Source organism: Ctenopharyngodon idella, chromosome 4 (assembly GCF_019924925.1).
Source record: "Ctenopharyngodon idella isolate HZGC_01 chromosome 4, HZGC01, whole genome shotgun sequence".
Taxonomy (NCBI): domain Eukaryota; kingdom Metazoa; phylum Chordata; class Actinopteri; order Cypriniformes; family Xenocyprididae; genus Ctenopharyngodon; species Ctenopharyngodon idella.
Window position 1 is genome coordinate 7,504,703 of NC_067223.1, and position 17,530 is coordinate 7,522,232.

A 17,530-nucleotide genomic window follows, 5' to 3' on the forward strand; every position below is an offset into this window, starting at 1 on the left:
GAAATGTGCATTTCATCTGCAGCCTGTCACCAAGTGACAAAGAGATTGAGGTAAAGTGTTTTTTCATTCAGTCCCATGTCAGTGTGTAGAGCGTATTTCTCACATATTTTTAAATGTGAGAAAAAACAGACATAAAAAAATAAAATTAAAAATGTTAAATAAAATATGCTGAAGAATATGCAGACAGCTACACATTATATTAACAAATACATGATAATAGTAATGATTGATTGGTGACTTCATTTGAAATGGCAACGTTATGCTGGAGGTATTTGTATCTTTATTTACATTTGTAGCTCATAACTAGACCAAAATCTAAACGCCTTTTTACATTTTCATAGTAAATGTGTGGGCAAATTTCAAGGAATTCTGCAGAATGGTTATAATGGTATATGTTATAAACAGACCTTAACTACATTCTGAACTAGTGAATAAGCTAAAATATTTACAAAAGCACATCAGTTTTCTCAGTGTGAGGTGTTCACCGTGTGTTCTCCTACCAGGCGGAGTTCCACCGTCTTTCTCTGGGCTTCAAATGTGACATGTTCACCCTGGAGAAGAGGCTACGCCTGGAGGAACGCTCACGGGACCTGGCCGAGGAGAACGTCCGCAAGGAAGTGAACAGTTGTAAAGGTCTACTGCAGGTCTGTCATTTTGTGCACTCTGCAGGCATAAAATAATTTTTATTTTTTAGAAAATACATTTAGAGCAAGTGTGTTTTGTCAATGCAACCAAGTAGTCCTCTGCTCAGCACAATGAATTTTCCGCTCACAACAGAAAATTCTTATTGAAATATAATTTCTTTCCAAATTTAGTCTGAATTCCTTTGTTTGAATAAGTAGCTTGAATATGACACTCTGTTTTGTTTATAGGCTTTGATCCCACGGTGTGAGGAGGATAACCAGTCCATGGAGATCATCCATCGTCTGCAGAAGAACCTTGAGATCCTCATCCAGTCCATGACCAGAGTTTCTAGCCGTTCAGAGATGCTTGGGGCCATTCATCAGGTTTGTGTGTTAACTCTGGCTTTAGTGGGCTAGTTCAGCACTCTGAAAAGCCAAAGTTAGCAAAGAAGCTTGCTTGTTTACCTCTCAGCTTCCTTGCATGTGTAGGAGACCAGAGTGGGTAAAACGGTGGAGGTGATGATTCAGCATGTGGAGAACTTGAGGAGGATGTACACCAAGGAGCATGCAGAGCTTTTGGAGCTCAGGGAGAACCTCACGCCGAACGAGAGGCCCTTTGGGTCCTCTGAGAGGGGTAAGTCACTACCAAAATAATTAACAAAAAAAGCAGTAATTCCAATCACTTTTGTGTCTTAAGCCAGGGACACACAAGCCGGTGGGCAACGTCAGGCCATTTTTGAGTGTCGGCCAACTTTCATTTTTTTTGGTGTGTTCCGCACCATTGGCTGTAATCTGATGGCGTCGTTTTTTTTGTTTCTTTGTTTTTTTGGCTGATTCAACATGTAGAGTCTGCATCGGGCTGTCAGTTAGAGAACTCTGATTGGCTGTTCAGTTTAGTAAACAAATCTGTGCACGAGAAGAAGAGCAAAAGTGATGAAAGCGAGTTAAGAAAGCATGACAGCACAGACAGAAGGCTGTTCTAATTTTAAGTCATTTTACCTGAGCATTCCACTGCGCGAATGTTTTCATTATAACATGAGCAGAGTGGAATAAAGAACGTGATCAGCATGATTGATACTCAAAACGGTAAGCAAGTGCTGCTTTGTTCCTGGTTTGTATACCTACAGTTTTTGCCTTCCCTTTTTGAATGACGAATATAGACAAATATATCTGCTTAAATAGATTGTTATCTCCTTAACACGCAGGCGCAGAACATGCTGGTTGACAGTCGTCTGTAGTCCTTTCAGTGTTTCTCCCCCCACCCCCGTTTCAGGCAATGCGAAGCGACAACACAGTCGGGTTTCATTAGCGCTAGTTCTTTGGCTTCGGTTTGGTGTGTCACTACCCTGAATCACATGAGATTTCTTTTGTATTTGCAGATGATTTTAGAAACAAGAAGCAATCAACCTCAAACATTTTCAGAGTGAGTTATGGCACAAAACACACCATGTTAGGATCATGAAGAGTTTATTTTTACTGATTTTTGTGTGTTCTGTCCCAAGACTACTAGCCGACGCATCAGTATAGCTACCATTCCCCGCAGCGTTGGAGGACAGACCCATTTTGACATGGTGAGAAGTCCACTTTTTTCTTAGAGAGATGCTTTTGGTAGAGAGAAGTGGAACATCTGAATAAACAGTGGTTTCTAATTCACAGCCCAAAGACATGGCAGAGACTGAGGTCGAGAGGCTCTCCCGTCGGTCACCATGGTAAGTGTACAGATGCTTTTTGTGAGATTGCATGGTCCACAAAACACAACTGCCTTTTACTTTGTCCCCCCCAAAACAAGGGTTGGTGTGACCCAAAACTTCTCAGAACAACATTTATTCATTTGGCAGACACTTTTATTGGAAGCGACCTAAAACATTGAAATTACACACTTAACTGTATGTTCTTTGGAAATCGAACCCATGAACTCTACTGGAGTTGCATGCCGATTGTTTTTATAAACTTCTGCACTTCTTTGCACTACGAGAAAAGATGTCATGGTTGTGTGTCAACCGCTTTACAGGATCATGACAGCCAAGAGGCCACCTCTAAAGCGCTTCGTTAGCTCTGGTACTTGGGCCGACGTTGACGAGCCCACTCTGATGAATAGGTAAGGTCACGCGTGAAGAACTGTTGTGTACCGTTCGTCTTTTGCATCGATTTCATGTCAAAATCATAAAGCAAATGTGCCATCGAAAGGTTGTCATGCAGACCCACAATGGAGGTCTTGAGCTAAGATGGTGGACACTTAGTGCAGTGTGAACTTTGCACAGGTATGGATATGATACAGACTCTCAGTCGTCGGAGGACCAGAAAGAGGAACCAGCGGAGAGAAGGAGTAGCATAACAGAACTAGGCATCAAAATCACCTCCTTCATAATGCCGACTAAGACGTTAGTGTATCTTCCGCCTCCATTATTTCTCTGCTTCAGCCTCCTGGCATTATCTACTACAAATCGAGGGTTTCTGTCAATGATGTCACTGCCTTTTTCTCCTACAGCTAAGCTAGGGAAAAGTAACTTAAATTATGTTCTGAATGGATGCTGGACACCCTTAATTTTCCATAGCTTTGCATTTATCTTCAGCACACATTGTGACACACTGCATGTCTTCTGCTTCAGTTTTCAGCAAATAATCTAATCAGCCAACCTGTGGTTTCAGAGAAAAGACAAAGTTCTTGTTTTCTCAACATTGGTGGACAGTTGCGGGCATTTGCCAATATACTTTGATCCCACAGCTGTGTGCTGACATTATCTGGGGTATTTTCTTAAAAACAGGATGAGTGGTAGACCGATAACTAGAGAGAACGATGGAGATAATAGTATGTATACTACTGTTCAAAAGTTTGTGGTCAATAAGTTTTTTTTTTTTTACACACACACACACACACACACATATATATATATATATATATATATATATATATATATATATATATATATATTTAGTGTGTGTGTATGTGTATATATATATATATATATATATATATATATATATATATATATATATATATATATATATATATATATATATATATATATATATATATAAATTCAGCAAAGATGCATTAAATTGATTAAATTACAGTAAAATGTACTGTTATGTTACAAAAGATTTCTATTTCAAATAATTTTCTTTTAAACTTGATTTCCACAAAAATATTAATCAACACTTTTTATTATTATACAATATATGTAATATTATACAACTGTTTTCAACATTGAATATGTTTCTTGAGCACCAAATCAGCATATTAGAATGATTTCTGAAGGATCATGTGACACTGAAGACTTGGAGTAATCATGCTGAAAATTCAGCTTTGCATCACAGGAATAAATTATATCTAATATGTTAAAATAGAAAACAGTTTATTTTTTACAATATTACTACAGTATTTTTACTGTATATTTCATCTTTGTGAGCATAAGAGACTTCTTTCAAAAATCTTACAGACCCCAAACTTTTGAAGTGAAGTGTATGTATAAAATATGTAAAGCAATAAAATAGCAATAAAACTCACTTCACTGTTGTTTATTTTTGTTGGTTTTCTTTGTATACTATGACATAAATATCTATAGATAAAGTACTCAAAAAAACAAAACAAAAAAAAAAACAACTCACTTCACTGAATTTAAATAAACACTCAAGAATAAAAGTGAAGAAATTGACCTAGCTGGTATATTTTGAAACAACTGCTGCTTCTTTTAATCAACCAATTAGTTATTGGCTGACCTCAAAATGGTAAAGTATTGGCTGACTACCCGGCCTGACCTATATATGTATCGGTCTATCACAGAACATTCATATTTGCCTATCATGTGCTTTGTCAAACATTGCTTTCAGCAACAGCTGTCATTTTTCACATTCCTTTAAATGTACAACCTATTCTCTTCAGGTTGCCTCAGCCGTCTCACCTACTCAGACTAACTTTTTTTTTTTTTTTTTTAATTAATTTTATGCTTTTTATGACCTGCTTTGTATATATATTTTTTTTCCTAATAATAAGGCCCAGAACATACTCTATACAAGTATGTGTATGTGAATGCTTTTAGCTATGTAAGCTCAATTTCATGTGTTATCGATTCCTGATGAATGCACATTAAGTATGTACGAGACCACATGGTTGCTATTCTTTGCCATGTCTGTGTTTGTTTGCTTGTACAGAATATGTTACTGGCCTAAAGATATATAAAGTGTTCTGCAGCTGATTACAATAACATTAACATTTTACTTGCTCCTTACTGGTTTAGCATAAGAAAACGCCTTGCTGCTTGTTGCTGAAGTTATGTTGTACTTTTCTTTAAACATTTTTTTCACTGTCCATCCCAGTCCCAGCCCCAGCCCAACAGATCACGCTCCACCCAGTCTGACAGAGGGGAGGCCTGCAGTGTCCAGAGGCACCAGGGGCGTTTGGATTTGGGTGGCCTTGTTTGTAGTGCTAGCTGTTCTACTGGCCCTCTTGGTGAGCCTGATGTTACAGCCTGCAGTAGATGCAGCACCTGTGGGCACCGGGGACTCCTGGATGACCATCCAGCAGCTTCTGTGGCCCTATACTGGGCTGAGGCACAACGCCCAGCCCCCTGTGTGACACCAGGGGGTCTGCAAGGCTGGAGTAGTCGGTCCTGACATTCAGAAAAACTCTTCCGGCTACACAAGCTGTGATGCAACACTGCTGCCTGTCCTTCTAACAGAACTCTATTTGACCATTTCTTACTGAAGGTAAAGAGAAACGTGGGCGTCTTGAGAGAGATGCGCTGAAAACTGTAGACTGCTTGGATGCTGTGTGTACACAAACCATTGTGTTGGCCATGTGTATTATAGGCATTTGTATGAGACACTCAGTGCCAGCCAATCACACGGTGACTATTTGGATTGGAGTGAGAGTGGACTGCAACAACTGAATGTCAAACATCATATATTGGTTGCCCGAAAAGGCTGCCTTTTTTAAACATTTTGAAATTGATCAGTGTATTTTTATGGGACGTTTGAAAGAGTATTGAGATTTTTTTTTAAAAAAAAATATTTTCTTTTTGTTAACTTATTGTTTTACAGTTTTATGCAGTAATTTTTTTTTTTTTTTTTTTCCCGATACTATTAATTGTTACAAACACATAATTTTTAACCTCGTTAAGCTGTTGGTTTGGTGTTTGTTGTTAAATGTTCATACACTTTTGTATGTTCCAAAGAGGGGGGGAGAGAAACTTTGCACAATAAAAGAAACTGATCCAAATAATCTCGCTATTTATTGCAGGACAAGCTAAATGGATCATGAGGCTTCACTCAGTCTGTCTGGTGACATAAAATGCGGTCAATGGAATTAATATCAAAATTAATACTTAATTCTTTGTTATTTCTTTATTTAAAATCAACTTTATTACAATTAACTTTATTTTAGGGTAAGTCTGGTCACATTTTTGTCAGATTTGATTAGATCAGATTTGTCAGAGTTTATATTCTGGCACTATAAACATTTCCTCAACATCAATGATTTAGCCTGGTGGTCTTTATTTTTTGCAATTGTTTTTGTTATAAATTTTATTGCTGGTGTCAGAAATATTCAAGATCATTTGGCTCCACTTGCTGGTTATATAGAGAAGTATGCAGGGTGTTTTTTCATATCCTCAGCATATCAAGATGTTGCAATGACTATCACAAGTTCAAAACAGGTGTCAAATGTTTTAGATATTAGTGTTTATGCTTTCTCGTCTCAGGAATATGTGAGGACACGTGTTGCACAGAGGAGCTTCTGTACGGTGTCTGTGTAGAGATAGTGAGACTGACGAACTCTAGCTTGTCCCTCGATGCTCATGTCCTGTCTGAGCATGTGCAGAAAGGTGGAGTGGAACTCGCTGCCCTCGGCCAGTTCAGGAGAGAAGCTGCTGTCATGCTCCTTCATCTTCAGATGTTGGTTCCTCTGAGCACCCAGCAGGTAAAGAGACCATGCCTCCTCAGCCACTGGCTCCGCCTCCAGCTGTTCACATGCCTACCAGTCAAAAGGTTAAAGGTCAGAGGTATTGCCTGCATAAAAAGACAATATATAGTAGTTCAATAGTGCTTCAGTCTGTCTATAGGAGTGTATGACATACCTGAAGAACAAGGTGCTCTTGTCCGCATTGTGTGTTCCAGCGGCTCCAGGAAAAAGCCACTGCTGAGGACATTAGGGCCATTTGTTCATACACTGTGTGTTCTATCAATGGGTCCTAAAAATGAGAAAATGTATAAAAACATATATAGGTAAGCTCAAAGCTGTCACGCCATGGGTTTCTATAACTGGTCTATTTAACAGTAAATGAGTGAATTGGCTTTAAGGCAATTCAGCCCTTTTGTTACCTTTGAGTTGATGCTGACGTACTTGTCTGAATACTCATTCACAAATATATTGATCCCAGCTCTCTTCATGGCCTTCCTCAGTTCTGAGGGGCTCATCCACTTCCCTAAAAGATGATCCAGGTCCCTTGTCTCCTCCATGTACAGCATACACTGCTTATCCTGGGAATCAAAAAAAGCTATCAATCAGTACTGGTGATTGCACACAGAGGGCAAACCATTTTTTGTAGCCTTCGGCACGTATCAAAAACAATCTGGCCTTGAAATGAAGGCTTGGATAAATTAAATGGCTCAATGACAGGATGTTCTTTTTTGTTGTCTATTCATATATTCAAAATTACGTTAAAAATGTAATTCATGCATGAAGTAATTTTGAGTTCATCTACTCAGTGATAAGAATGCATTTTAATAAAACTATTTGACTTCTTGTTAATATTTGAAACACTTCTGTCCTCCAAATCAAAGTCATATATAAGTTTAAATATTTGATGAAAATATAAGTGCCCCCCACCCCTCCATTTTCCACAACAATATTTAAAGGACCCTCTTGCAATTTCTACCCAATAAAATATTTTACAGCTAGGCATAACTAAAAAGAAGTATATTTGTTATATAAATTAACCAAATACTAAAAATATCTCGATTTTTAGTTGTTTTAGCTTATTTTTAATGCTTGATTTGTCTTATTTTACATAATTTTAAGTCCTGTTTTTTAAAACCATATGAAACCAACATGAATACATTTCTAAGAATCTGGCACATGATTTAAACTACATATCTCTTGCCTTGATGGTGATGCTGACTTCAGTAAGAGCTCCAGTGATTGTGAACAATGCTGAGTCTTGGCCCAGAGGCCTCAGCTCCCATGACTGGAAAGGCATATTAGCGTAAGACTCTTGCAGTAATGTGAAGGCATAGAATGCATTCATCTGAAAGGAGATGCTGCGGGTCTCTGCGTCATACTTTGTCTCAGAGATGCAGTCTGTCCGCCAGTGTTGACCTGCAGAAAACAGTGACCAATAACAGGCATAAGGTAAAATACTGTACTAAGATATGAATGTATACAATATATAATTTATTGACGCATATACTATATGTGTGGTATGAATTGTTCACCAATAGGATCCCAGCGTGCCACTTGAGGATCCTCCAGAAACAATATTGAGTCAGGCAGAGCTACAGTGACCCCTACAGGCAATAAGGCAACAGTGCTACTGTGTTCATCCAGCCTCACTGAGGTAGAGCTCTGAATGCGAGACTGCTCTGTGGGATAGGGGAAGACCTGGAGGCCAGTCTCTAACAACTATGAGAAGCACAACAGCAAATGATGATTAATGCAAATTACTCTCTGTGATCTCTTGCACAGTGTCCCTGATTACAACCCAAGATGTACCTCTCTCATTTCCCAGCCCTTCACTATACGAGACTGAGGTGGTAGATGGAAGACATCGAAGTAGAAGACTCCGCCCAAGGGTGTGAACTGCTGCAGATCCACTATATGTATGTCAGCACTGTCAAACACCAGTTCAGCTGGTGAGGGGTCGGAGCCATTTTGATCTAGAGGCAATTTATTAAACTTTAGATTACTAACACAATATAATCTTTGGCAGATCTCAAAAGAAAATCCATCTTTCATACTCTGTTATAATGTTGTGATGCCTAAATTCACTAGCAGTATGGCTTTCTATATATGTAATTAAAAGGAGTATAGAATTTTGACATCAGTGATTTATTGGATATCAAAATAATTTGACATTTTTATTGGCTAAAATTTTAATGCCTAAGATTTTAGTATTATTAAGCAGTGTTTTTAGGTGCCATGCAAAGCATAGTTTAATAATAATAATTAGAATAAACATAATTTGCCATTTAATAAAGTTCAGTAGTGTAACTCTAGGCTTTTTATGCCAAGCAACATAGCAACAATAATATGTACATACATGTTAATACAGATTTCAACTCGAACTCGTGCAGTCACAGATGTGCGATTCATGTTTTTGTGAGGTAGACGTCCTTCAGTGGTTTATTGCTTTTATAAAATTGTGACAGCAGTTTAAAACACTAGTGTCCATATACATACTCAATTAATAATAACCACAATAAAATAAATATAGCTGCAAGCAGCAATTAAGGGGCCAAGCACAAAGGCAGGTTAAGTCCTGCCAACATGACTGGGAGCATCAGACCAACTGCAACAATGATCAATTAAAGGCATATTAAGATGATTTTAGGCAAAAAGGCTGAAAAATCATAAATACAGTCATTTGTAATTTGATTTAATGGTTTATCTCTTTTGACCAATAGGTGGTGCTGTGACTAAATTGATGTGGTGTGGTCAGAGTAAGGTCAAAGTTTGGTGTCAATATGCCAAAGCATTATGGAGATATAGCCTTTAGAGTCATTTTGGCATCATGCCTCAAATTTGTTGCTGTAATATAAGAAAAAAATACACAGAACAGTAAAAATACAGCATTTTAAGACAAAATTCAAAATGGCCGATATGGGAAAATTGGGTATCGTTCGACTCGGCATGCTACACCGAATCTAAAGAGACCAGTTTTGTGGTCAAACCATTCAGAAGTTATAAGCAAAAATAGCATTTTTTTATATCTCCTGACCATGGTGTGCGCTGCTTGCCACAATTGGCCTGTCTGATAATATTAAACACTTGGCCCATTAATATGTTATTATTATAATTCAACTTATTTTGACTATTATACAGGAGCTTTAAATTTATTTTTCAAATATAGAACAATCAATTTTATAATTTAAAGCATTGGCAGTATTCTACAAATTATCATAGTTAACTAATACAAATTATAAATGTTATTTTTATATGATAAAGATTTCATTCTCATCTCAGTTTGTTTCATATAAAGAAAGAAAGAAGGAAAGAAATTAGGAAAATCAGGAAGTGAAAGACGATAAAAAGGGACCAAACCAGTTTCTAATCCTGTAGCGATTGCCTCCATCTGACTTTCTCCTTCCTCTAACAGCTTGATTGAAGAGCTCTTCCTCCCCTCCTTAGCTGAGATCACACTCACAGCACTCTGACACATGGACACACATTGATATTGTCAGTGACAGAATCCACTAGAAAACAAGTACATAGTGTACACATGATCAAAGCCTCACTCACCCTCTTCCTGCTCTCTGATCTGACTGAACGGCTCTCTTCCTCCACCTGCTTTGAGCTTTCTCCCTCATCCCCCTCTCCCTCCACCTTCCCATCTTGCACCGCTGCAGCACTCTCAGACGGCGAATTGAGAATGCCTTCCATCATGGATCTCCTTCTTTGGACCTGTTCACGCTCGCTGTGGTGGGACAGGTGGTCATAGCGTGTGTGAAGGATCCGAACAGCGATGTCACACACAGCCAGCGGCTTCGGCAGCTCGAAGCCCAGTCCCACCTCCTCAAACCGGTAACCTTTAAACCTGGAAACATGGATTGTCAAGTATTTCCATAATCCTACAATAGGGCCTAAATTTCACCATGAAGGCAGACAAACCTTGGATTTTTGTTGAGGTTTGCCCACAGACAAAGAGTCATGTTGTCGTCCTTGACTACAGTCTGCATGTTGCCAGTCTCAATGTCAGAAATAGAATTTGCAAACTGAATGGGAAGCAAAACATATATTATATCCAGTATGTGTTGAAATAGATATAGGCTGCATGGGAAGATCTTAGAAGAACTTGCACCTTCAGAAGCTCCTCAGTGGCCTGGTTGAGTTTGTATAGGATGATACTCTGGAGACAAAGGACTGTTTCTCGATACTGTTGAGCAGTGCATGGCTCAGGACCTTCACTCAAGAGGAAGTCCAGTTCGTCTGTCAACTGTCCAAGAGAAATTGTTTTAGATTTTCTGAAGAAAATCTGCCTAAATGTACATAAAACTCACCACAATGATGCTATAATGTTTTGGGTGGTTGCCAGGGCATTGCTATGTGATTGGTAGTGTGGTTAAAGGGTTAGTTCACCCAAAAATGAAAATAATGTCATTAATTACTCACCCTCATGTCATTCTACACCTTCGTTCATCTTTGGAACACAAATTAAGATATTTTTGATGAAATCCGAAAGCTACGAAAGACATATTTAAAACAGTTCATGTGAGTTCAGTGGTTGTACCTTAATATTATAAAGCGACAAGAATACTTTTTGTGCGCCAAAAAAACAAAATAATGATTTTTCAACAATATCTAGTGATGGCCGATTTCAAAACACTGCTTCGAAGATTTACAAATCTTTTGTTTCGAATCAGTGGTTCGGAGTGCCAAAGTCACATGATTTCAGTAAACGAGGCTTCGTTGTGTTTGAAACTTCAATAGCTCACGTGACTTTGGCAGTTTGATACGTGATCTGAACCACTGATTCGAAACTAAAGATTTGTATAGCTTCAAAGCAGTGTTTTGAAATCGGACATCACTAGATATTGTTGAAAAGTCGTTATTTTGTTTTTTTTTGAGACACAAAAAGTATTCTTGTCACTTTATAATATTAAGGTAGAACCACTGCACTCATGAACTGTTTTAAATATGTCTTTCGTAGCTTTCTGTATCTTGAGAGGTTCGGTGACATTGCTGGCAATGCAGGCCTCACTGAGCCATCGGATTTCATCAAAAATATCTTAATTTGTGTTCCGAAGATGAACGAAGGTCTTAAGGGTGTAGAACGACATAAGGGTGAGTAATAAATGACATAATTTTCATTTTTGGGTGAACTAACCCTTTAAGTAGTAATAAAGGACCACCATATTGTGGTCTCTAAATGTTGCTTGGATATGTTTCAATGTACAGTAAAGGCCAAAGAATGATAACAATAAAGATTGCTATAATGATAACTAGCATCCACACCAACGGACAATTCTCTCATTTTTTTTTAAAAGGGCCATTCACACAGAACACGTTTTTGCATTCCACTGTGCTGCTTTTTCTATTGTTATTTCTATGCAAACATGCACTAGATAGACGCGTTTGTTCCATTCGAGTCTTGTGTCTCTTGCGCATGACACTACATTCTAAAAATGTGATGCTTAAGTTAAAAAAAAGTTCAACTTTTAGAAATCTTATCTATAGACCTATTTAATTCCACTGCTATGGAGCTCCAGGCAGTTCAAATACATGCAAATTTTAACATGTAAACAACACACAAGTATAGAGCCCCGCACATGACATGCAGGAAAGAAAAGTAAATCATGCGCACGCTTTACTATGTTGTTCCCAAATATAAATCGAGGGAACGACATAGTAAAGCATGCACACGATTTAGTCTGTTTTTTTCCTGCATGTCATGTGTGGGGCTCCGTACGCAAACAATGCATCATCAACATTTTGTTTGCATGTTAAAATTTTGTATTATTTTAACTGTCTAGCGTTCCACAGCAGTTATTTCCTTTGCCACTTTAAATTCTCAAGCTCTTTAAAGTTGGATAGATTCTGATTGGCTGTTCTTATTGTTTTTCAGCTGGAAAAAAAGTGATTTTAATGATAGTGTTTCTTTGTCATTATTGTTATAGAATTAGAATGATTATTAAAACTTTATATTTATGTATAGATATTGTCTTTGTGATCAGCCCTTACATCTGACATTTTATTTATCAATCCCCTGGAACTTTTTTTTAATCAATCCCCAGAATAAGATTAAAAATTGGATCCTTAACAATTAACATGATTTGAGGCATTACTCATGGCCCTAGAACAGAATTATGTGCCAAATTAAATACTAAAATGATAAATTATAGTGATCCTTGACTTACCAGGATCACCTCAGTCATCAATAATTAACTTGAAACCATAAAAACGACAGATACAGAGAGCTGGTCTCACCTGAAGAGACAGAGCACACTTTTGCAAGACCCGCTGGATTTGGTTTTCTGAGTCTTCTCTCCACAAACTGATGAAGGAATTGATTTCCGGCAGCACAGATGGGTCTGGACTGCCATCACAACGCATGTAACGCTCCCACTAGAAAATATCAAAGAACAAATCATCCAGTAACACTTAAAGTAGCCTCAGAATTAGACTTCCGAATAAACATATGAGTCATGTACCTTAGCTTTGTTCCTGCATTCTGTTTCCCACTCAGTGACTGCAGAGTGATTCTCATCTAGAATCTGCCGCAGTTCATTCAGCTCGTCCTCTCTGCGCTCTCTGTCCTGTGGACATTGACAGGCGTCAATCAATCATCACATCCAAACTTGTCTCACACAATCCATCAGTACAGACAGCTGCATATGCACTAAAGCCTGCAGGTTAATGTCTGCAACACAACTGTGAACGTTCAAATGAATGTTCATCAGACCTTTAACTCAAGTAGCTGTTGTTTCTCTTGTTCTATTCGCTCCCTCTCCAGCCGTTCACTCTCCTCACGTTCTGCAATGAGACGAGCTTCTTCTACAGGACAAAACACAGTATACAGCTTTGTTATCAATCAAAGACTAATTTAAAATTAATTTAATTTAATTAAAATTGCAGATATACCTTCCTCTCTCAATCTTTGTTCATCTGCCTCTCTCTGCAGTCTCTCCTTCTCAGCCTTGCTGATGTTTCCTCCTTTCTTTTTTGCAGACTGGATACAAAATGCAAATTATTTATGATGTGGAGCAGATTATTTCTTTCCTTTTTAATGAAACAATTTTGAGCTTAAAATGTATTGCTGTTCTACAAAACTGTAAAAAAAAAATGTACAATGTTATTCTACAGAATTTATTTTAATGGCAAAATAGGTACTTTATTTTTAATAAAGCCTGCCTGACCAACAAACATTTATAATGTTAATAAAATTAAAACTAATTTTAAGTTGAAAGTTGTTCAAACATATTGACTCCCATCAAACAACACACCTTTCCATCCTTTGGTGGCTGTTGAAAAACAAAAAAAGAAATAGCTAGATTACAGGGAAAACATTACAGAAAAAAAGGTCAAAGGTAAATAATAAATCAAACAGACATTGCTAACAAATGCCAGGATGCTAAGTGACTATTTTGGCTTGGGACTTTCGCTTTTGCTAATTATGTTTCATCAAATAAGCAGCCATGATCGATTAAAAATAGAATTAATAGTACATACGTGCATATATCTTGTTGCTTTAACACTTTTTCCCCTTCAAAAACATCGGGAAAACTTGACTCACCATGTTGACAAGCTATCGTGCAGCAGGCGGGCGTCTTATCACCATGGCAACGGCGCACGCGAGATAGAAAACAAAACGGCTGATAGAAAATATCCCAAAATACAAAGAAGAAACTAACAAAGAACCATTAAAAGTGTACTCAACGTCCTAATACAGTAGTCCAATAGAGTTTTGTTCATTTTACAAAAAATAATGTTGAATGCAAGCTTGTTAATATTGCCATCTCCTGGTCACGTTTAAAAACTCTTTGGCTTTTCCAGCAGTGTTGTCTTCTTTACACAAGATGGCGCACAAGATGAGTCGTCTTCGTTTTTCAGCACAAAGACTTTGAATCTTCTCTACATGGTATTTAATGCGTATTCTTTATGATTAGGCAAGCTAACACTAATTTTCTATTTATTGATAACAAAGTTTGTTTCTTGTATTCAATCAACTGCCCTCATTCCATTTGCAAATTGTCAACATTCTGTACAGGGAAATATATGAAATACATTAGGCCTAGGCTATTTAGTGTCCAACGTTTCAGAGTGGCTATGTTTCTCAAGTTATCTGTTATATGTTCTTTGTTATCTTAAAGCTAAACATATTAACTCTCTCATTGCATTAGAGACCATTAACTGGTTATGGTAAATGTTATTTACAAAAAGCATAATAATGAAGTTTGCAGTGCTAACATAGAATAACAGTTAGTTGTGTCTATTTGTTAATGTAATATTAAGCTAACTGAATCCTCATTTTCTTCTCAGTGGCAGCTCGAGGTGATCTTATGATCTGCAACACCGCATCAGTGTTCAATATTTCCAGCCAGTGCCCCACTACATTGTGAGTTAACCTTTGGGTGGTTATGTGGTTAAGAGGGTAAAGTCATTGCCCTAAATTCATCTGCTGGTCAAAGGTAATGTGCACTTCATATGTTTGGGACAGTCTTCACTCATCTTGAGGAAGGCTGGCAGAAGCGGCACATCCACCCTTTTGGGAACCTGTCCACACACCCAGGCTGTTCTTTCTTGCATTACGCTGCACAGGTCTGTGCTCGCCATCTGGAGTTTCATCTGTGTGCTTACACACCACATGTCTATCCAGACACTGAAACGGGAGCGTGACATTGTCATGACAAATGCAGCCACTTGTTAGACAGACAGACAATAACATTATTATATTTATTTGGATCATTGATGTTGTTTGTAAATATGATGTTGTCATCTATCTTGGAGTGATTTTTGATTTTTCGCTATTTTATTTTATTTATTTATTTTTTGATAAACAGTGCTGTTATTAAAAGAAGAGATCATCATCTGAGATTTACTGAAAAATGATTGCATCTTTCAAAGAAAAGATTTTGTCTATCTCTCTATCTATCTATCATAATATTATAACAAGTTTGAGCAAACTAACTAACAGACATTATTTTTTGCCCTGTAGTGTCTTTATACTCTACGTGAAGGAAACAGCTTTGTCTCCAGACTGCCAAAAGAGCTTGAAGATATTCAGGTGTGGCACAGTTGTCACACGCTCATTGACACGCAGCATGGAGTGTGTAAAAGCCCTAAATCAGGTACGTTACTGTGGTATTTATAAAGCTAATCGAAAAAGGTGTTTTCTTGACAAAATAACCAAAAAACGGTTCACGATGCGCTTTCTTGAACTTAGTTTGAGCTGAACAAAAGCAAACCAGATAATAGTTGTTTAGGGTTGTGTGAGGCCAACTCCCCGCTTTAAATTACTTTTTCTCTCTAATTATTACTGTTGTTTAAGGTCAAGTGCAGCTGGCTTGCTGACAGGATGTAAACCTCAGTGTTTTACACAGCAGCTGAATCAATCCGACCTCTCCCTACATCTTTGATATCAAATTCAGTGACCTGGTCATCTGATAATACCATCTTTCTAAAAGACGTTGTTTAGAGTGACAGTGCAGGGCTAATGTGGGATTAATGGTTATCCAGAGAGAGGCAGTGAGCAGATAGGGCCAGACATTTCCCTTCAACTCTTTCATTATGCTCAGTTCGTAATTACACTAAACCTAATTATTGTCCCAGGCTTTTGTGATCTTCAAAGCCAAGATGTGACAAATAAAGCCGCTTGAGCGCAAGCAATGCTAAGGAAAAAACGCTTAATGAACAATAAAATCGACAAAACGCTCCAGAAAAAAATGAGATTGGAGCCGAAGTTAAATCTGTTGACATTTAATTTGCTGGCGAAACGGAAACACGCTTTCCTCTAAAAGACAACATTCGGGCACAAACAAATGTGCCGGCTATGAGGAGAGGAGAAGGATGAAAGATGGGTTTACTAACACGTCTCTTCGTCTCTCTTTCATGTTAATTAGAAATCGCATCCCTTTGTTTCCTTTTGCAGGCACTTATTTATTTTCCTATTTCATCCATTAGAACAAATTTGCAACATGAGACACAAATAATTGGATTTGTCTTCATGGCCGTCGTGGATGGGGGGATGTTTTGCTTTTGTTTTGGGTATTTTTTTATTTTTTTATTTCCTGTAGTTGAGTTTGCAGATTTGCCTTTGGATATTTTGTCCTTTTGCTGTCTGAGAGAGAAGATTGCAAGGTTTCTAGTGACCTTTAAGTGAACTTATTCTCAGCTCAGTGACATTCCATCTCTCACCTTTCTCCTTTTAATCATATTGGGTTCAATTGAGGGGATTGTTCAAAAGAACAACATTTATTCTTAATAGAAATCTATTGTAACATTATAAATGTCGTTACTGTCACTTTTTATCATTTTAATGCATTCTTGTTTGGATAAAAGTACTTATTTCTTTATGACTAAAGTATTCCTTTTAGCTACACCAGAAGTACATATTGCAAAATAACAGCTTATTAAATCTTGTATTTGGATTATTGATGAATAAGGTTTTTAAAAGTGTAAAAAAAAAAAACATAATGGAGATATAATTAATTTTGAAGTTTTATTAAGTGTTAACAATGAGATTATGTGTTTTTTATAATCAATTAACACTGCTTTTGTAATTTTTTACAAGATGGACAAAATTTGTCTCTAAAAAAAGTCATTAACCAAATTTTCGGTTTTACCAAATGACACTTTTGGTTATACCAAATGACGATATTTTCAAACAGTGCTAACAGGCTGATATCTAGCTAGCTAATTAGATTGCTAGCTACCTAACAAAAGGACAAGCAAACATTTTATATTTAGTACAAGTTTTTAAAATATTACAACATTTTCCATGTTTTATAGCAGTTTTACCGTATGACCTGATTTTACGGGACATGCATATGAGCAAATATGAATTTTTCAAATAGTTAAAAGAGTGTTAATTACTTTGCTTCATGACCATGTGGTCCTTTGCAGGTGTCTGAATGATGTCACATCCTGTCACATGATATTGACTGCATGATTTGATCCAGAATGGTCCCTTTATATTGGTTACTCCGAATGACATCAATGAAATTCATTTTTCTGGACATTCTTTCTCATAACAAAG

At 37.3% G+C, this 17,530-nt stretch overlaps 2 protein-coding genes across 7 annotated transcripts in view; one reads left to right on the top strand and one right to left on the bottom strand.

Annotated features, from left to right (window-relative positions):
- The window catches only part of lrmp (lymphoid-restricted membrane protein), a 24,461-nt gene extending 18,617 nt beyond the window's left edge, over positions 1-5,844 (top strand). For 4 of the 6 annotated variants that reach the window (XM_051891323.1, XM_051891324.1, XM_051891325.1 and 1 more), the window contains exons 29-38: positions 23-50; positions 504-644; positions 873-1,007; positions 1,113-1,257; positions 2,003-2,046; positions 2,126-2,194; positions 2,280-2,332; positions 2,635-2,721; positions 2,885-3,004; positions 4,941-5,844. In XM_051891323.1, coding sequence (XP_051747283.1) covers positions 23-50; positions 504-644; positions 873-1,007; positions 1,113-1,257; positions 2,003-2,046; positions 2,126-2,194; positions 2,280-2,332; positions 2,635-2,721; positions 2,885-3,004; positions 4,941-5,199 — 1,081 coding nt within the window. In that variant the 3' untranslated portion in view covers positions 5,200-5,844. The remainder of the gene's footprint in view (positions 1-22; positions 51-503; positions 645-872; positions 1,008-1,112; positions 1,258-2,002; positions 2,047-2,125; positions 2,195-2,279; positions 2,333-2,634; positions 2,722-2,884; positions 3,005-4,940) is intronic. The other 2 variants (XM_051891326.1, XM_051891328.1) reach the window with 2 other exon arrangements.
- On the bottom strand, positions 5,627-14,343 carry dnai7 (dynein axonemal intermediate chain 7). Its single transcript, XM_051891330.1, has 16 exons — positions 14,069-14,343; positions 13,779-13,796; positions 13,417-13,504; positions 13,238-13,329; positions 12,987-13,091; positions 12,763-12,900; positions 10,637-10,771; positions 10,447-10,550; positions 10,078-10,372; positions 9,880-9,988; positions 8,332-8,495; positions 8,055-8,241; positions 7,724-7,938; positions 6,942-7,100; positions 6,698-6,811; positions 5,627-6,594 (listed from the first exon to the last, which is right to left on the bottom strand). The coding sequence occupies exons 1-16, from the start codon at positions 14,069-14,071 to the stop codon at positions 6,319-6,321; spliced, it is 2,202 nt and encodes a 733-aa protein (XP_051747290.1). The 5' UTR covers positions 14,072-14,343; the 3' UTR covers positions 5,627-6,318.
- Between the last annotated feature and the right edge of the window lie 3,187 nt (positions 14,344-17,530).